The 21,726-nt window shown below is 35.3% G+C and overlaps 2 protein-coding genes across 2 annotated transcripts in view; both read right to left on the bottom strand.

Moving 5' to 3' along the window:
- Positions 1-4,523, bottom strand: part of LOC111143716 (calcium-activated chloride channel regulator 1-like) — a 25,567-nt gene extending 21,044 nt beyond the window's left edge. The window contains exons 1-4 of the mRNA XM_022497543.1: positions 4,365-4,523; positions 2,641-2,781; positions 2,299-2,446; positions 1,816-1,924 (exon numbers count right to left, since the gene is read on the bottom strand). Coding sequence (XP_022353251.1) covers positions 1,816-1,924; positions 2,299-2,446; positions 2,641-2,781; positions 4,365-4,523 — 557 coding nt within the window. The remainder of the gene's footprint in view (positions 1-1,815; positions 1,925-2,298; positions 2,447-2,640; positions 2,782-4,364) is intronic.
- A 261-nt stretch (positions 4,524-4,784) lies between these two features.
- Positions 4,785-21,726, bottom strand: part of LOC111142912 (calcium-activated chloride channel regulator 4-like) — a 42,257-nt gene continuing 25,315 nt past the window's right edge. The window contains 3 exon segments of the mRNA XM_022496292.1: positions 4,785-4,868; positions 10,819-10,948; positions 20,300-20,444. Coding sequence (XP_022352000.1) covers positions 4,785-4,868; positions 10,819-10,948; positions 20,300-20,444 — 359 coding nt within the window.

Here is a 21,726-nt window from a genome sequence, read left to right as displayed (position 1 = left end):
ACCCCTGGGGATAAAAAGATATTATATGTTTATGAAAAATAAAATTAAAAAAAAAAAGAGAGATATGGAGGATTGCTTCCTAGGGGGGATGAGAGAGTCAGCATAATGCTTAAAACCCTCTTAAATTTATGTGTATGTGATACAAACACATACATACTGGTATGTAGATATAAATGTATATACACATATGTGTGTATACCATCCATACAAAACCATGTGTGGTTTGTGTTGATAGCATTTTACAATTTACATTTTGAAAACCACTGAGCTAGATTGAAGGACAAAGTAAAAATAAACATTGCATGGAAATGCTTGTGCATTCAAACAAACTCTTTAGTCTGTATGATAAGTAAGATAGTTGTCAAGTCCCAGGCAAGGAATGGGGGCTGGAGTTATGGGTAAAAGATTTTAAAGAGTTCTGATTTATTGGATTTATTTTTATTCTGCATTAATATTAAGTGTCATGATATTAATCCACTTAAATTTTTTTAGTATTGAAAGGATTAGAGGAAATGGTGAGTCATATATTCCAAGAGGGTTAGCTCTAGGGAAAGCCTGAAAATTAAACTTACACTGCCTCAAACAAAGTGCCTGTCACACAGTAGGAGTTCATTAAATGTTATTTTAGATAATTGTTTTTACCAATATATCTCTTTTTATGATTAATAAGAAAACATATTCATATTCATTTATCAAAAATTTGTTACTTGATACATTCTTTGTTTAGCTGTTACTTCACTCTGTGCCTGGCTGAAGTCTAGGGGATTAAAAAACAAAAAAAGTCTTCAAGGATCTTAAAGTCTAGTGTGGAAAATAAAATTACACAGACAACTACTGCTCTGTGTGAGAGAAGGCCATGTATATTGCTTTGGGGACAGTCTCAGATCTTACACCAAATAGAGGGAGAAGAAAAAGACACTTGGGGAACAAACATTTAAACTGAGTCTGGAAGAATGAACAAGCATTGTTTGGATAAGGGAGGTGGTGGGGGAGGAGTTGCATAGGGTGAGAGCCCTGTCTGCATGATACTCCAGCAGCTCCGTAGGGATAAAGCAAACAACATGGAGAACATGGGGAGACGCGTGTTTCTCTCACACCTCTTTAACATGTTTTTTTATCCCAAAGACCTGTTTCCAATTACACTGATTTCTATTTTTCTTTAATACTCTTTAAATACTCCATACTTAAATATCTCATCCATTTATTAATAGGACGTGTCTAAATCTACCCAGAATTATATTCATATTTAAGGAATATAATAATAAAATATTTCTATATTATATGTAATATATAATATAAAATATTTATATTTCAAAAATCATTTACTCACTTATCCTTATGAAAAATACTTTTTTTAAGCTTAAGCTTAAATGAAGAATAAATATATTTATTTATAATGGAGCTCTAGTACTTTCATTGATTTCACTGGAACAGATTCACCTTAAAGAGTGGACTCAAATGGAATAAAACATTGGGGAAGCTAAATAAATAAAATGAAATAAAGGATATATAGGAATGAATTCCAGTTCTCAGATATCTTATGGTTTAGGCTACAGCTTTTTCCTTTCTCCTCTGACAATAACATATTTTAGTACAGTCCCCATGAATACTGAAATGAATCCCAGGTCCAGGTTGATCTTGATTCCAAGGTAGCATCCCCAGAAATATTTGGACATATACATAGTGGGTCTGGTTAGATGTTGCAATTAGCTGTGAGCATTCAACCACTAAGACAGCTTTTGTTTGCCTAGTATAGAAAATTTAAAAATAATAAGTGAAAACTTTTGAAAATAAATTTGTTCAATATAATGTTACCTTGTTGCTTCAATAGTGTTCCGTCTGGAAATATAGAATGGCTGGTCCACATTATACTCATCAAATATTCCCCATCGGAGGTGGGCCCACTCATGGACAAACACTCTGCCTATGAGAGAATATTGCCACTTACAAATTTATATTTACTATATTTTAATACAGTGTCCATGTATTTTATGTCTCCCTGTCCCAGATCCTTAGCTTAATTGAGTCAAAGAACTTTAGAAATTGATATCTTTTATTAGGTCAAAAATGTTGAAATGGGTTAGTATTTATTACTTATTTTTAATGTATTATTTTTTATTAAATTTATTATTAAACACACAAAGAAATATAATTATATTGAACATAACTACTATATTTCTAGATAAAGATATTAATCAGTACTTCTCTTTAAAAAAAATCTTTAAAAATACTATTAATCACCGTGTCATATTTGTTTCCATGGAAATAAAAATAGAAGTATAAAATAGATATCCCTACCTCGGGACCCATAGATGGGCAAATTATTAGTCAATAAGAAGTTTGGAGTAAAATGTATATATTGTCCCTTTTCCCCACATTGTCCATATTGAAGTGTATAGGGATCATCTCCAAATTTTAGGTAAGGATTGGCAACTATGACATCTGCCTAAAAAGCAGAAGAATAAACCAAAACATCACAAGTGATAGAAACAAGGATTTCTTTTATCTAAATTAAGATAAGTAATATTACTAATTTAATTACTGACATAGTGGCTAGGAATTTTTTAAAAATTATGAGTATTAATTTTTAGGAAGCATAGGAAGAAAAAAGCATTGTAGGAGCTAGATAAAATACCCTACCTGGTCATATGATTCTTGTTTTGGCATTAAGTACTCAGATTTTGACTTCCAGGTCATTGGAATTAAAATGCTTACATTCCTGAAATAAACTCTTCGTTGGGTGGCATGAAACAGGTAAGTCGAAGCTTCAGTTACCATTTCCTGACAAAATATGGTAACAATTTCACAATGAAATGAGCATGAAATTGTATACATGAACAAGAAGAAGCAAATCTAAGCTCCCTTTCCCCAAATATTCTAGCAAAGCCTAACTGAAAAATAAGTTGAATTTTACTCTATCTCTTTAGTCTGTAAACTGTTCATTTTCATATGCCCAGAAATCAACCGTATTTTTTTTTTTTAACCTATCCAGACCTGTATTCAGTATTATGGGTTGGAGAGGGGAATGAGTTCTGGATGATATATAAAGGTAATTAAGAATGGGAGCTTGTTGGCAAGTTGTTCAATTAAACAGAGGTGTTTATAAACGGGCTGAGCGTTTAAAGTTTTATAGATTTTATATTTTTAATTGAAAAAAAAAAACACTTTGCTAAGTTTGAGTTACTTTTTCATATGGAGTATGTTCAGAAAAGGCAAAATTTTACCAAGCAGTAATGAAAATAAAAATACATATGTCTTATTGGCTTCACATTCCAGTTTTACCACTTATTTTAAGACTGTATGAATTATTAGCTTCTCTCACTTATGCAACAAGGGTAATAATTTACCTCATAGAGATATTGAGAAGAAGATCAGAGAAGATAGTATATATTAAAATGCTATATATATAAAGTGTTTCTGTTATACTGACTAACCCAAATAAAATTAAGAAGTAAATCAACTTCAAAAATATGCAATATTTTCTTTTTTTTTTTTTTTTAAGATTTTATTTATTTATCTGACAGAGAGATCACAAGCAGGCAGAGAGGCAGGCAGAGAGAGAGGAGGAAGCAGGCTCCCCTAGAGAGCAGAGAGCCCGATGCGGGGCTCGATCCCAGGACTCCGAGATCACGACCCGAGCCGAAGGCAGCGGCCCAACCCACTGAGTCACCCAGGTGCCCCCAAAAATATGCAATATTTTCTTTAAAATCAAATACATCAGAGCTTGTTGTTAATTTTTCAGAGTTGAACAAATATGACCAACTAAAAAAATGTACAGTGAAGATCTAAGGCTTAAGTGTGGGTTAGCTATATAAACATTACAAAAATAACTTTACAAAGGTAAATTTGAAAAGAATTCTCCAGTAGGGGGTGCCTGGGTGGCTCCGTGTGTTAAGTTCTGTCTTTAGCTCAGGTCAGGATCCCAGTGTCCTGGGATAAAGCCCTGCATTGGGCTCCCTGCTCAGCGGAGAGCTTGCTTCTCCCTCTCCCTCTGCCTGCTGCTCTCCTGCTTGTGCTCTTTCCACTCATTCTCTGTCTCAAATAAATAAATAAAATCTTTAAAAAAAGAATTCTTCAGTAGGTCTAAGGTCTTGCTGTTAGCTTAGTAAGTCGAAGAAACATTGTAGTTTTGCCTTTTAATAATTTATTAGGGGAATGACTACTACTATAAATATGAGAAATCATACTTAAACTAAGCAGATATTAATCTTGACAGTTTAGATACATAGTACATAAATGATGAATACTGTCAAAACAGTTCTGGAAAGTTGTTACTGTGTGAGCATGTGTATGTGCCTTGGCAACAGGGATGGAAAATACTTATTGAAATAAAAATAAGTGCGTAATAAAATTTTCTCCCTTACCTTTATGTTTTGAATGAGTTTTTCATCTTCTGGTACCCTAGGGTTAATTGCAATGACAATGCCATCATATCCATTGTTATTCAAATGTACCATTGAGTTTTTCACTCCAGGCAAGAGATGTAAAGCTAGAAACAGAATAGGATACAGAGTGAGTACCATTATTGCATATTACAATAAACCTTTTAGAAATGCAAGGAGAGTATTTATGTATCTCCTTAACTCAGGAATTTGAATCTAGACTAAAATATTTGCATAAATACAACATTATGAATTACTAAAGTATTTTGATGAACTTCCTTATCTCACTTCCTTATCCTAAAGATTTAAGTTGTTAAATAGCAATGGGGATTATGCTGAACACATTTATCATACTTTCTAAGACAGTTGAGGTCTTAAGTTCTCATTGAGCTGAGTAATTCTTTAGATTGTGTAGTTGTCATCCTCATCATGGTGGTTAGTAATGGTCATCGTCATCACCATCAAGAGATTGTCCAGTCCTGGGATCTTTTAATAGAAAAGCACTTTATGGAAGGATGAGGCACTAAAATAAAAAGCACCAGGAAAGAGCACATGAAACAAGTGTGTTTAAAAAAACAAAACAAAACAAAAAGCAAATGAAGGAACTGGATTGGGAGTGGCAATGAATTAGGTCAAAGACTTTCTTTAGGTGGGAGTAATACAAGCATAGTCGTCAGGGACAACTGTGGGTCAAGAAGAAAATGGTTTTTTTTTTTTTAAAGATTTTATTTATTTATTTGACAGAGAGATCACAAGCAGGCAGAGAGGCAGGCAGAGAGAGGAGGAAGCAGGCTCCCCGCTGAGCAGAGAGCCCGATGCGGGGCTCGATCCCAGGACTCTGAGATCATGACCTGAGCCGAAGGCAGCGGCTCAACCCACTGAGACACCCAGGTGCCCCGAAAATGGTTTTTTTGATTACCTTTTGTGATAATTACTTGTGTATTTCAGTTTTCAAATAGCATTAAATACCATAAGTCTTATATTACTTGAAAAAAACTTAATATGCTTTACAATTTTTTAAAAGATTTTTATATTTTTATTTAAGAGAGAGAGTGAACATGATTGGGTGGGGGACAGATAGGCAGAGGGAGAAGCAGACTCCCCCTGAGCAGGGAGCCCGACATAGGATTCAATCCCAGGACCCTGACATCATGACCTAAGCTGTGGGAAGACACTTAACCATCTGAGCCACCCAGGTGAAACTTAAAATGCTTTGATTAAGATTTCTTTTTTGGACTGAACACAAATCTGCCAATGTCCCTTAGCTTAAAATAGTTCTACACATAGCCTTGTGAGCTGGCTTTAGAGTCAGATGAATCTAAAGCTAACCCTTGCCTTGGTCCCTAACAGTCACATGATTCTTAATAACAGGTGTATGGCTCTTTAGAAAGGACTTCATACAAGACTTCTGGCACTCAATGAGCACTCACTAAATATTACCCATTATTATTAAACATTATATATTATATTATGAATACAAAGCTTGTTATAATTTTTTCCAATTCTATATTTTCATTGGCTTCTTTTGTAAAATTTTAAATATAGTCTTCCAGTGTTTAACTGGGGAATAGTCTCTGAACCTACTGCAAAAAGACTAGATCAGGAATTGTCAGAAGTGAAACTGTGAGCTCATTGTAATGTTCTTTGGCCATCTCCAACTATTGATGATTTTCTTTGCTTTTAGTCCCACTTAGGTATGGTCTCACCCATTAAATATTAAATTATCCACATTAAGCTCCTTCCTTTTATCCTCATTTGAATCACTTATATAAACTGTATTGCATTTGTTTTTATTAGTATACATAGAATACCTCCCCTACCTCCCAATATACATTTCCTCATTGGAGGAAAGAGAAAGATTTATTATTTAGTTAGTTTAACCCCTCTCATTCTAAATTCTCTAAACTATAAAATGCAGACAGTAATAGCTCTCTGGAAGGAATGTTTTGAGGGTAAATGAAATAACATGTGTGAAAGCTCTTACATGTACAGGTGCTAGTATAAAATAGGCCCTCAATTAATACTCCTTTATTTTCATTGTCCCTATAAATTAATATAAAAAAATACTTACATGAGTGCTTCCTTGTGCCAGGCTTAGTGCTCTGCTCTTTAAAGGCTACAAAATGAGTAAAACACAAGCAGTATGTCCAGAAAACTTGCAGACTCATTGTCATGAATTGGATTTGAATAAAAAAGACTGAAATACAAGGTAGTAAAGTTCTATAAGAGGGATACAGATACAGTGCTAGGGAGCCAGAAGTTGGGGAATAGATTTTATACGATGAAGGGAAATCAGAAAAGTCTTTAGGGAGTATCATTCTTCAGGAAACTAAGGCATGGAGAAGTTTATTAGTTTTCTCTAGATCACACTTCCAGGAAGGAACAAATTTGGAATTTGAACTCAGGTCATCCAGTTTCAGAATCTATGTTTTTAAAGTATATATATGACTTTTACTCCTTCATAAAAAGGTAAGTCAGTGAATGTTAACCTTGAAAATTATTGTGAAAGTAGTTTTTTTTGTTTCTGTTATACTCTAGAGATTGACAGTAGAAGATTCAAGAGAATGTGAATTGCTGTGATTAATTTGTATGAATCAATAGAATTTTTATCTTGTTTTAATTTTAGATTAAATAATAGAATTTTCTTTTGGCTGTTTGTCATGAAAACTTAGTTACTAATTCAGAGATTTTTGAACTATCCTAACCCATATAACCACTCATGCTCCAGTACAGTCATTCTTAGATGTCACAGTTAATCCCTATAGAGATTATGCTGGAATTAATGAACTGTTACACAAATTTGAAATAGAAGAATACAGTCAATTTGCAGCTTAATTTCTGTGTAGGTATTCCCTTAGAATTTTCTTTTTTAGTTCCTCTTTTTCTTTCCTCCTTCTTCCATGTCATCACTTTTGGATCATCATTCTATTTGCTACTGATATTAATGCTCAGCATTTATGAATATTCTCTTCATTCTTTTAACTTATTAATCTGTTTGTTCATTTACTCATTCATTCATTTATTCAACAAACTCAATCGACATTTGCTATGTGTCATGTGCTCTGCTAGGCAGAGGTATATAAGATTGAGTTATGATCCATATTATCTTCAAGATGTTTCTGATCTAGTGGACCTTCTGGGCACTGTAATTATTTTTAAATTATTAATTTTTTTCATTGCTCTTCCTACAACATTGAACATTATTTTAATTCAGAGAATACTCTGATTATTATGCAATTTATTATTGTGATTTTTGTATTTAACATTATCATAAATCAACTTTGTTAACTCCTATATTGCTATAGCATACCCTGAAGGGTGATTTGATATCCATTTACCCTTTCCTCCTTGCTAGTAGAACTTTAGTTTTGTTCAGATATCTTCACCTCTCATGTGACTGACATAAAGGTAACTCCTATCTCAGTCTCAAGGGTAAATTCAGGGTGATCCAAATCCATGGTTCTCAAGTGTGGTTTACAGACCCCTAAATGTCTCCAAGACCCTGTCAGAGGATCTGAATGGTCAAACTTTTGATAATGATAGTAAGAAGTTATTGCTACTTTACAATGTGTTCGCATTTAATGGTGATGCAAAACATACAGAGGATAAAACTGTTGGGACCTTAGCACAAATATAAACAGTGAGATTAAACTATACTTATACTCATTTGAGTTCTTCACTGCCAAACACTTGCAGCATAAAACAATGACCTGATGGCTCAGTTGATTAGACATCTGACTCCTGATTTCAGTTTGGGTCATGATCTTGGGGTCATGGGGCTACATGTTCAGTGGGAAGTCTGCTTGGGATTCTCTCTCTCCCTCTTCTTCTTCTTCCCCTCCCTCCACAAAATTAAAATAAATAAAAATAAAACAATGTCTGTTTTCCTTAAGAACGGAATTGATGAAGCAGTAAAAATTAACTTTATTAAAATCTCTAATCCTGAATACACATCTTTTTTATATTCTTTGTGATGAAATAACACTTTTGCTGCATAGCAAAGTATGATATTTGTACTTGAGAAAAAACACCTGGGTGAAAGGTACGTGCTGAACTAGTCATTTTCGCAAGAACCATTTTTACTTGGAAAAAACAAAACTGATGAACTATGGTTTTTCAGACTTAGATATTTTGCAGACTGTTTTAAAAAATGTCATCATGGAGGAAGATAACCAACCAATAGCATTTGTTGCCAATGATAAAGTTTAAGCTTTTAAAAATTAGAATTTTAGAAACCTTGTGTTATAGCAAATTTGACCACTTTTGTATACTTAAGCACTTATCTGATGAATTTGGTGGTGGTATTAATTAATGTGAGTTTTTGGTGCTGAATAACAAAATATATTGACGTTTGGAAGATTTGTATGTCTCACTGAACCAATATTTTTCAAATTACCAATGTGTGGTATTAAAAAATTATTCAGAGCTAATGCCATTCAAAATATAAGATATACCAGTTGATATTTATTTAGCAGAGAATCAATTTCTTGCTTTGTGATATGATTTCTAAATCAGTGGATGTTTAAAAAATACTTATTTCTAAAATTTCAGTAAAACCAGTATCACTTAAAATTTAATTACCAGTTAACAAATATTTTGTTTTAGTGCTATCTTTTCATTAAATACTCAAAAAGATTAATAAATAGTAAATAGTTTCTAAGAAGCCACACTTGGCTTGCATTTTAATCATTCATTCCTTAAAAGCCAGGAAAAATTTTGTTGTTGTTGTTGTTATATTTGTGGATATACTTATGGATGACATGAGGAGAAGTTTTAAAAAGTTTAAAAGAAGTTTAAAAAATTTGAAAGAAGATGATAACCAAGGGAAGGACACAGTATTGAACCACTGAATCATTTCTTCATAGTCATTTGTCAGGAATCGATATTTGCTACTTCCTTGAAATGGAATTATTTGGGTAGTTTGAAGTGTATACATAAACACATATTAAATACATACAGTAAAATATAGGTATGATGGGTTAGGAAGACAATTTATGGTATAGAAAATAAGCATCTTCAAAGTTAAATATTTTGTAAAGCATTGTGATTAAACTACTTTTGGAGAAATTTAGTTAAGTTTGCCACTTGACTTGGGAATATTTTAGAGTTTTATAGGCAGCCAGGAGACTAGTGTTTGAAATCTATATATACAACTAGTTTACTCTGTACATATTGTTTCAACTTCTATAGCCTGTATTTCCTCATTTATAGCATAAGTTAACATCTACCTCTAAGAGTTTCCATGGAAATTGAATGAGATCATATACTACATGCAATTCAAATAGGAAGCATTATTTTTTAGGATATTCAGTGGGGTTCCCAATAACATCAGTCTATTCCATACAGTGGGTGTAAGAAGTCAGGGATAGCTCTTGATTAATGAAGAGACCTCACTGTTGAGAGGCCATGTGGTCTGAGTAGTTTTTAACATAGTAGTGATATATTTGTGCTGGAACACAGTTATTTTCTGATATCTACTCAATAATTTAATTATCCATGCATAACAGATATTTTACTTGAGTTTAAGGCCCAAAGTGTCAGCCATAGAGCAAATTTTCTCTGTAAAGTCAATTGTTCTGTATACAAATAAATCGTACAGAAGCAGTCTTCCTTGTGGTGAACCTTACTGGGCTCAAGACTGTCAGACAGTTCCCTTGCCATTTTTTTCTCCTCTAATAGTTTAGAAGTTATATGCTCTATTTCTATTTTTTTCTAGAAATTTTAACATGAATGTTTGTCTTAAACTCTAAAGTTACTAAAATTATCTTTTGTTCCAATTAAACAAGGACCTTAGAAAACTTGAATTTCAATCCCTACTCCCAATTTATATTATCATTTTCATATATCTTAATTCTATATATTTAAAACCACAAGACTTTATTTCTATTTATAAATAATCAGTAATTGTTTATGTTTACTCACATTTTGGCTAACTTTGCTCTTCATTTCTTTTTGTCTCTCAGATCTTCTAACTAGGGTTATTTCCTTACCCCAAGACATGTTCTTAGTAATGATCTTTCTCTCAATTCTTATTTCCCTGAAATATCCTTACTTTTTACTCATTCTTAAAAGTATGCTTCCTGTGTATAGAATTCCAGCTTGACAATTCTGTGTGCTTAATGAAAACAAATGTTCCACTTACATTGGCTTCCACTGTTGCTGTTGAGAAGTCATCTGTCAGTCTAATTGTTGTTTTTGAGAGCCTTCTATTATCTCTCTCTTCAGTGTTCTGCCGCTGTCACTGTGATATGATTAGGATTAGACTTTTTAAAATTGTTTTGCCTGGGATTTTTGGAGTTGAGGTCTTCAGTATTTCAATTGGCTCTTTAATCAGTTCTGTACTTTTAGCATTCATTATTTTTTTTCCTCTTATTTCTGCTTCATCTCCCTCTACTCCCCTTCTGGAGGGACCTAAATGTGTTTTAGCATTACTCACTCTATCTTCTATGTCTTTTAACTTCTCAAAATCCCCATTCTTTTGTCTTCCTGAGCTGCTCACCTGGATATTTTCTTCTAATTTAACTTCCAGGCCACAAATTTTGGTTGTTGTTTGAAACTGTTTAGATCTGTTCATTGAAGTTTTATAAAATTTTATTTCAATTAAAAAATTATTTATAGGCTTACTCTTTGGTACTTAAAAAAATGTGCTTGTGGGGCACCTGGGTGGCTCAGTTGGTTAAGCATTTGCCTTTGGCTCAGGTCATGATCCTGGGGTCCTGTGGAATTGAACTCTGCATTGGGCTCCCTGCTCAGAGGGGAGTCTGCTTCTTTCTCTCTCTCTCCCCCTCCTCATGTGCTCTCTCAAATAAATAAATAAAATCTTTGAAAAAAAATCTGATTGCTTTTGATCATGTGTTTTAAGTCTCCCTTTGATTTCTTTAAACTTAAAAAAAAATTTAAACATTCTTAGTCTATATTCTGTGTCTACTAATTCTAATAGTTATGTATAAATGTACTTATATTTATATATCTACAAATGTGTGTGCTAAAGTTTTTCTTAAAATATAGTTGACATGCAATATTGCATTAGTTTCAGGAGTAAAACATGATAATTTAACATTTATATGCATTATAAGCATTACTAGATTCTTACTAGTTACTATAAATGTAGTTACTATCACCATAAAAAGTTATTACAATATTATTAACTATATTCTCTATGTTGTAATTTTCATCTCTGTGAATTATTTATTTTAAAACTGGAAGTTTGTACTTCTTAATCACCTTTACCTATTTTGCTCATTCTTCTACCTGTCTTCCCTCTGGGAACCACCAGTCTGTTCCCTGTATTTCTGAATCTTTTGGGGTTTTTGTTTGTTCATTTGTTTTGGTTTTGATTCCACGATTACTGAAATCATATGGTATTTGTCTTATTCTGACTTATTTCATTTAGTATAATACCTTGTAGGTCCATCCCATGTTGTTGTAAATGGAAAAATTCCATTATTTTTAATGACTGAATAACATTTCATTGTATGTATGTGTATATGTGTGTGCACGTGTGTGTGTGTGTGTATCACATCTTCTTTATCCATTCATCTATCAATGGACATTTAGGTTGCTTCCATATTTTGGCTACTGTAAATGATGCTACAACAAATACAGGAGTGCATGTATCTTTTTAAATTAGAGTTTTTGTTTTCTTTGCATAGATACATAGAAGTGGAATTACTGGATCATATGGTATTTCTATTTTTATTTTTCTAGGAATCTCTACAATTTTCCACAGTGATTGCACTAATTTACATTCCCACCAACAGTGCACTAAAGTACCCTACTCTCAACATCCTCCCCATCCATTTGTTACTTATTGTCTTTTGATTCTAGTCATTCTGACAAGTGTAAGATCACATCTCATTGTGGTTTTGATTTGCATTTCCCTGATTAATGCTGTTGAGCATTTTTGTGTGTCTGTTGGTCATTTGCATGTTTTCTTTGGGAAAAATGTCTATTGGGTCCTCTACTCATTTTTTAAGTAAGATTGTTTATCTTTTTGGTGTTGAGTTGTATATATTCTTTGTATATTTTGGATGTGAACCTCTTATTGGATATATCATTTGCATTTATCTTCTCCCATTCAGTCAGTTTCCTTTTTGTGTTGTTGATAATCTCCTCGCTGTGCAAAAAACTTTTTATTCTGTCATCCCAATAGTATATTTTTGTTTTTGATTCCCTTGCCTGAGGAAACATGGCTAGAAAAGTGTTGCTAAGGTCAATATCAAAGAAATTACTGCCTGTGTGTTTTTCTAGAAGTTTTATGACTTTACCTCTCACAGTTAAGTCTTTAATCTAGTTTGAGTTTATTTTTAATGTGTGGTGTAAGAGAGTGGTTTAGCCTCATTCTTTTGCATGTAGCTGTCTGTCCAGTTTCCTCAACACTATTATTGAAGAGACGGTCTTCTTCCCACTGTATATTCTTACCTCTTTTGTCAGAGATTGATTGACCATATAAACATGGGTTTATTTCTGGACTCTTTATTCTCTTCTATTGATCCATGTCTCTATTTTTGTGCCATAGTATTTTGATTACTATAGCCTTGTAGTTTAGTTTGAAATCTGGGATTGTGATACCTCCAGCTTCATTCTTCTTTCTCAAGATTGCTTTAGCTAATCAGGGTCTTTTGTGGTTTCATGCAAATTTTGGGATTATTTGTTCTAGTTCTATGAAAAATATTATTGGAATTTTAATAGGGATGACATTGAATCTGTACACCAGTTTGGTTATTATGGACATTTTGACACTATTGATCCTTCTAATCCATGAGCAGGGTATATCTTTCCATGTATTGGCGTTGTCTTCAATTTCTTTTATTAATGTTTTATAGTTTACAAAGTACAGGTTTTTTACTTTCTTGGCTAAATTTATTCTTATTTTTTGATGCAGTTGGAAATGGAATTGTTTTCTTACCTTTCTGTTACTTTTTTAAAAAAAGATTTTATTTATTTATTTGACAGAGAGAGTGAGGGAGCACAAGCAGGGGGAGGGGCAGGAGGAGAGAGAGAAGCAGACTCCCCACTGAGTGGGGAGATGGATGTGGGGCTCCATTCCAGGACCCTGAGATCATGACTGGAGCTGAAAGCAGATGCTTAACCAACTGAGCCATCCAGGTAGCCCTCTACTAGTTTATTATTAACATTTAGAAACACAAAAGATTTCTGTATATTAATTTTGTATCCTGTAAGTTTACTGTATTTGTTTATTAGTACTAATAGTACCACTTTTTGGTGGAGTCTTTTTTTTTTTTTTGGTGGAGTCTTTAGGGTTTTCTACATATAAAATCATATTTTCTGCAAATAATGACAGTTTTACTTCTTCCTTGCCAATCTGAATGCCTTTTATTTCTTTTTCTTCCCTGCTGTGGCTAGGACTTCCAGTATTATGTTGAATAAAATTGGAGAGTGGTCATCTTTGTTTTGTTCCTGATCTTGGAGGAAAATCTTTCAGCTTTTCACCATTGAGCATGTTGTTAGTTGTGGGTTTATTCATGAAACCTTTGTTATGTTGAGGTATGTTTCCTCTATACACACTTTGTCAAGCGTTTTTATAATGTATAGAGGTTGAATTTTGTCAAGGGCTTTCTCTGTATCTATTGAGATGCTCATATTATTTTTCTCCTTCAAATGACAGAAGCTGAAGTTTGCCTCTTGGGAATGGGAAGGAATGGGAAAAGATATAGGTAGGATATTATAGAACATAAATATTTACAATAATCCTCCTTGACCTGATTTTATGTCCTCATACAGGAGAAGATACATAGAATAACCAGTTCATTATTCCCTTGTCTCATTCAATAGTTAATTTCTGAGGATTTATTATGAGCCAGGTCCAGTTGTAGTTCATGATGTGAGCAAAACCAGCACGTCATTGTTCTTATGGAACTTATATTCCATTGGGGATGATTAACAATAAACATTCTAATGTTTCACTGAACATTAAAATATATCAGCTAGTGTTAAAAGCTATACAGAGAAATTTGTAATGAAAGATGATGGTTAAATTAAGATTAGGTTGACAGAGAAGGCCTAGCTATAGAGATATTTAAACAGAGATGTGAAAAGAAGGAGTCAGCAATGAAAAATCAATTTTTTCAAAGAACGAAAGTCACTTCTGAATTTGAATTCAGGCAGTGGGGTGGAGCAGTGTTGCAATTTTTGTAGAAGTACAGGAAGAGTGACAGGCCTACCGCAGAGTAAGGGGGGGCTGCATTTCTCAAGTGTGAAATCAGTTTTTAGTTGCTTTTGAATGAGCCTGGCCTTGATATCTTTAAAATAGATTTAAAGGACTAAAGTAAAGCCCTGAACAAGTGTAAACATGATTACAGAAGGGATTAGTTTTGGAGGATTAGGCAGAAGTAAATTCACATAAAATCTGAATCAAACTAAATAGAGGCTGAAGGCTAGATGGAAGATTACTTAGGAGGAAATGTTAAACTAAAATTTGTTATTGCAGTAACAATAAGGATATAGTTCAAGATAGTTTTTCCTCATTAGTTGGGTGACTCAATATTCCTATCTAAGCATATAATGTTGTCTTCCTATGGTTTAAGCCCATACAATAAGGTAGCAACTGGTTTCTTTTAATGGTATTTTTGTTAGCTCTGGGATGGATTTATTACAACTGGTAGTCTGGAGAAGACAAATTCTATGCTTTCATTCTTTTTTTTTTTTTTTTTTGAAAGAGAAGAAGAGAGAGTGAGCATGCATGGGGGTTGTGGGGAGGGGCAAAGGGAGAGGGAGAGAGAGAATCCTAAGCAGGCTGCATGCTCAGCACAGAGCCCAATGCAGGGCTCAATCTCAGGACCCTGAGATCATGACCTGAGCTGATATCAAGAGTTCAATGTTTAACCAACTGGGCTGCACAGATGCCCCTATGCTTTTATTTATTGAGCATGGTGATAGTCATTGGGGATATAATGGTGATAAGAGACTGTCTTCTGCCCTCAAGAAGCTCACCTTCTGGAGGGGAAATAAGGACAAGTAAATTGTCAATTAACACACAGAGGGTTAAATGTTATGCCAAGGGTGAGGATAAGGTGATGTGAGGGAACTGAACCCAATCAGAAAGGGGATTAGAGAAGTTGGGGACTGCTTCTAGGGGAGTGACACCAGGTCTAAGACCCGAAGTATGGCCATGAGTTATCCTTGTGACTGTAGGATGTGGAATTGGAGAGGTGGTAGAGAGGGGACTTTCCAGGAGAATGAAAAGCACTTCACAGCCTGGGGTTGTTAGATACTGCAATATATAGAGAAAGGGTGGATGGAGGCCAGTATATACAATATAAGAAAGTGTGAGACCTGAGATGGGAGTGGTGAGCTGAAGGTGGAACATGGAAGGCATTCAGTCATATCATTGGGCTTGAAATTCACACCAAGAACAAAGGAGAGTGACAGGATCATATTTATACTTTAGAAAGACTCTGATAGTAGGGCGAAGAATGGTTGGAAACAGGGCTACATTGCTAGCACAAATGTCTTGTGTTAATTAGAAAAAAAACTTGTATGAATTATAAAAATGTGCTCTCTCTTGGCAGACAAATGATCAAATAGTGTTCCCTCAACTTGATCTTGGGAGCTGAGTTTGGACTGTATTTTGTCCTTTTCTTCCTTACTACCAACATGACTCAATACTTTTGGGACGTACAAAACAGAAAACAGTTATATAGGAATCCAGGTGACAGTTGCTGGGGGAATGAACTAAGGGATAAAGACAGATGGACAGCTTTTTGAGATATTCAGAATTGATGGGAATTGGTGACAGATTGGATATGAAAGGTAATAAAAGGGAATGGGAAAGTTTCTGTATTTGTATGTGCATTTGTATATTCAGCACTTTACCCTTCCCTCTCTCCTCTTTTATTCCTTCTCCTGAGGACATAGTTCTGTTCTCCAGAGAGCTCACAATATAGTTAAGGGGGCTAAAGGAGGGCTTCTGTCAGTTAAGTAACCAAGTAAATATATTTGGGAGTTAGAATACTGTATGAAGAGTGGAGAGTGGGACACAAAAGAAGTGGTCCATTCTCTTTGAGTGATTATAAATAGACATAGTCTCTGCCTTCATGGTTTTTAGGCTTTATTGTGAAAGCAGTTCAGGAGCTAGTATAGTCTTTCTCTGATTACTTTGGGGGCAGTGTGGTAGATGTGTTGTGGGTAGACTGAATACAGAGAGATCAGGTAGGGACCATCTTTATCCAGGAGATGATGATGGGTGCTGAACTGAGGCCACCTCACTGAAGGTGATGCAGAGAGAGATTAAAGTTAAGGAGAGGTCACTGATAAGACTCATTGACTAATAGGATATAAAGTTTGAGGAAACTGGAGGATCAGGGGATGGTTTCCTGGTCTCTGATATGAATGACTGGGCATTAAGATATTTTTCTCTCTTGAGAAAAGAAATTTAGAAGGAGGTGTGAGTGAAGAAAATAAACTCTGTTTTATAGAATTATTTTGTTTCCTGACCAAAAGTGATAAATTTATATCCAAATAATTCCCTAAACTACCCACATTCTTCAGGTTGGCTCAAAATTTGTGTGTGTGTGTTTGTGTGTGTGTGTGTGTGTGTGTGTGTGTGTGTGTGTGTTTATGTGTGTTTGTTTGTGATGTTCATGGTGATGGGACAGAGAGTAGAGGAGGAACAGGAAACTCAAAGGGGTTTTTTCAATAGTACTCTGCCCTGACATTAAGCTCTCTGGAATCTGGAAAACAATGATTTCCTCTGTGAAGTAAGCTGGCTGATTAAGTTTCTAAATCCATTTGAGACAGCATGCCTATTTAGAGAAAAGCAAAAGATTTTCATAGTTGTTAGTTTCAAGCTTAGCCAGAGCTTCAAATTATGAAATAAGTGATGGCTCTAGGTTCATGTCATCATTTGAAAAGGTATTTTATTAGAATGTTATTATAGGTGCTTAGGCTTTAAGATAACTTCCTGGTTCATGGAACAATATAAAGTTATTTACAAAGAATACTTATTTTTTCATATGACAGCTTTAAAGGTAGGATTACCACGTAAGGATATAGAGACTGTGCTTTGTGAAACTCCAGAAGTACCATTCATGTAAGGTATGATTTGAATGGATCCCTTTAGTGTTGTGTATGTGGTGGTCCTAGATAAGGTTTAGGATTCTATGGAAACAGAAACAGAAACTAAGGGAAATGAGACCAATCCAAAAGAAGGACCCATGCTGGGCACCAGAAGTAAAGGGCTGACTAGAGATGAAGACAAAGACTTGCCAAGAAGTCCAGCATGGAAAATGACTGGACCTTTACCTACAGAAGGAAGAATAGATGGGGAGGTAAACACAAGTGTTTGTTTTTTTTGTTTGTTTGTTTGTTTGTTTGCTTTTTTACAAGAGGGAATAAAGTGGAAAGGTAGTAGGAGTTTAGTGTCCAGGGAATTGTTCTATGTATCAGTTGGTTTGTCACCATAAATTTGTTTAGCGATATTGTTGAATGTGGTCAATTATTGTGAAATCCATTTATTGAGCAGTATTAACTCATTGGGATATAAATATGAAAAAAATGATGTATTCCAGTAGCTATACTGAGCTGTGCTCTACTGAGCACTACCCCTATCTTTTTGGGTAGCAAATTCTCTTACTGACATCATAACCCAATTCTATTAGTATTGTCAGTTTTGGTTTTCAGACAGTCCTAGTTCTATGGTTAAGACCCAAATCCTGTTGATATTAAAACTTGTGTCTTTTATTTGAGCTGTAGCTCTTTTCCTTCTCTTCCTCTAACTCGGACTTGACTTTAGTGACTTGAAATAGTGGGAGAAAGGGGTATATGGCCTCAGTCTCAATTAGCTGTGTCTCCCTTTTCCTAGGTACATTCTACTTGAGTCTTGGGGAGGAGGAATAGGAGAGACTAGTGTCTTGAGCCTGTCCTGCTGTTGTGTGGTTTCAGGTGTCACTCAGGGTAGTGGGTGCTCAAAAGCTAGTCTCTAGCAGGTTCTTAGGTGGGTTGTGTAAGGCTCTTCTCACTACGCAATTTTTTGGCATGGGAGATCTCAAGTAAATTAAACCTAGTCATCTTCTACAATTCCCCTCAGTCAGTAAGAAACTACATTCTTGGGCGCCTGGGTGGCTCAGTTGGTTGGGCAACTACCTTCGGCTCAAGTCATGAACCTGGAGTCCCGGGATCAAGTCCCACATCAGACTCCCTGCTTGGCGGGAGTCTGCTTCTCCCTCTGACTCTCCCCCATCTTGTGCTTTCTCTCTCTCTCTCTCAAGTAAAGAAATAAAATCTTAAAAAAATAAATAAATAAACTACATTCTTTAATGTACCAAACATGCATGAAATCCTTAGTGCATGAAGATAATTCCATTGGAAGACCTCTCTTTTCTACCTTCTCTTTCTTGCCCATTTCTTTAGTCTTAGCAACATCTAGAGCTCTGCTCATCCAGTGGTTCAGCAGTATTGGTATGAGAGGATTACCATCTCTTAATTTATGTGGCTTCCTGAGATTTACCACTAACAAACCAACCCCCTTTTCTCTCTCCTAGTTCTCTTCTTATACTATGGAATGGTTAGGATAGTGGGATTGGTGAGTGGTGATAGCATAGCTTGGCTGACCCAGTCTTTCTCCCTTATTGTAAGGAGATGTGGCTGGCTATATTCTAAGCTTGAAATCTGTGATACATAGATTACCTCATTCTTGGAATCTGGGGATACTTTTTGTTCTCATATTTGGGGCTTCATAATTGATTTCAGGAAAATGGAATCAGGGTGAATACTAAATTTTATCCTGTTTTAATAGCAAAGGTCCCAGACTGAGCACAGAAACAAGAGTGCTCTTGGGAAATCTGAATATGAATGGAGGATCAGATATGTGAATGGGTGAGGATTTTATTTGTGACGGACTTGATGAGTCTCATTCGGTAACTTAATGATGCTTCAGATCACTTTGAAAACACGTAATTATTTGTATCTTGTGATTTGCCTAATATTGGGCTTTTCTGCTAGACTGTAACCTCTGTGAGGACTGAAAGTATCTATTTCATTCACCACTTTACCATAGCACCTACTGCAGAATAATGGCAAATAGTAGGAGCCTAATTGACTGACTGACTGACTGACTGTTGGACAGGTGGCTCTCAGTGCTAGGATCCCTGACTTTGGGATACAGCAATACAAACCTTCTTAACATAAAGCTGCCATAAATTGGGCACTAACTATGTGCAGGAATGGGGCCAATCACCTCCCATTTTCTAATGGGATTCATGCAGCTCTTGGAGGTGGGTACTAGTATCTCATTTTTCATAAAAGAGAAAACTAAGGCTTAACCATAGTCCAATTCTATACAAAAGTCTGTCTCCAAAGACTTAAACTTTTTTTCTATCAGTTTACATATATGAAACTTAAAATATCAAATATTTCTATAGTACTCATAAAAAAATATAGCAGTTCCTTGTTCCACAAATCAAAACTCTCTTAACCACATACTGCCTCTTTCAATTTCTATTCCTTCTCTAGGCTGTATTTCACAGTCAAGATTCTTGAAAGGATTATGTATACATTCCTTCCCTGTTTACTTGCTCTGTATTCACTCCACATGTGAAGTGAGTAATTAACCAGGTCACAGGAGCTCAGAGCATCCTGCTTGCTGTCTCTTAAGTTATTTATTTTAATATTTAATTCATTTAATTTAGTCATATATTTATAATTATTTTGTAGTTATGTATATATTTGTTATTTGTAAATAATTTATTATTAGTCTACGGGAGGTTCCACACATCTCCATATAAGGAAATTCCTTGCTGTTCCACAATTGTCACTGTTACATTCTTCATATTTGATGTGGTCTTTCTGAGGCAATTTGGAGAAACTACATTACATTTCCTAGAAACTGCGTGATTTGGGGTGAAAGGGACATTCACTTGAAATTTGGAAGGCAGAAGTAAAGCAGCAGCCATCCATACTTGTCTGAAGGTGAGGCAGTAAGAGGCAGTAAGAAGGAGATGGGCTGGCATCCTCCAAGTCTTCTTCCTGAATCCTGGCCTTGTAGACTGTAGTGATGCCAGGACCACCACAAGACGCTCAGCGGCAAATCCCCAGAGGTGGTGGCTATGCAGAGACAACAGTTTTCTTATATGAGACTCATTCACAGTCCTACTCCAGTTCTTGGTCTTGCGGAGCTTCCAGCTTCTAATACCAAAAACCAACTCCAGTGCTTCAGGGAAGCTTGGCAGTAACTTTTTTTTTTTTTTTAAAGATTTTATTTGTTTGACAGAGAGAGAGAGATCACAAGTAGGCAGAGAGGCAGGCAGAGAGAGAGAGAGAGAGGGAAGCAGGCTCCCCGCTGAGCAGAGAGCCCGATGCGGGGCTCGATCCCAGGACCCTGAGATCATGACCTGAGCTGAAGGCAGAGGCTTTAACCCACTGAGCCACCCAGGTGCCCCAGTAACTTTTTTTTTTTTCTGGATCCTCCAACTTCTTTCTTCAGTTCTTTACTTCCTCAGCTTGACTCCTTTAATAAATTTCCTACTTTGTAATATTCATAGTGGATCTGTTTCCCTGATGGAACTCTAATACCATTATTGTTTCAGTTTTCTATTACTGTGGACCAACTATCTCAAAGCTTAGTGGCTTAAAACAACCATTTTACTATTTTCATGTTTCTCTGGGTTGACTGGACTAAGCTAGGTGGCTCTTCTGCTGGTCTTAACTTGGAGTTTGGTGACTATGGATGGAATTGTGTAGAGGTTTGACTCATAGCACTGAACCATTTGAAAACTCAGTGGCTTAAAACAACACCCATTTTATTTTCTCCATGTCTTTTTGTTGACTGGGTTTAAAAGGGAGTTTCCTTTGTTGGTCATGCTTCTAGTCTGGTGATTACAGATTGAACCGTCTTGCGGTTAGACCAGGAAGTAGGGATTTTGGCCTCTTCTTTCTCCATATAGTCTCAGAACCTCTTCAGTGGTCTCTTCATCACCATAGCTGAAGTTTGTATATGGAAGCTCAGGGTTCCCAGGAACACACAAGCGGAAGCTTTTATCATTTCTGCTATATTCTGTTAGTTAAAGCAAGTCACTGGGACAACCAAGATTCAAAGTAGGAGGTAACTACCTAAGCCCATGTTGTGGTATGATAAGAATAAGAATAAGAATAAGAATAAGAATAAGAGATAATAACAATGGTGATAATAGGAGTTGTGGATCTTTAGAAACCATTTTTATGATTAGGTACAAACTTTTCTGTTTGGCCTACAGTAGGCCTGGCTCACTTCACTGTTACTTTGAGCTGTGCTCTTCCTAGACCCATTTTATGCTGGTGTCACAGTACATGTTCATCAGGCACTGTGTTTGGGTCCCACCATTTATACATGCTTTATTAGATCATTCTG

The sequence above is a fragment of the Enhydra lutris genome, unplaced genomic scaffold (assembly GCF_002288905.1).
Source record: "Enhydra lutris kenyoni isolate GAN:26980312 unplaced genomic scaffold, ASM228890v2 scaffoldscaffold9, whole genome shotgun sequence".
Lineage (NCBI taxonomy): Eukaryota > Metazoa > Chordata > Mammalia > Carnivora > Mustelidae > Enhydra > Enhydra lutris.
Note: the sequence above shows the minus strand (reverse complement) of the source record. Positions and strands in the feature narration are given on the sequence as shown.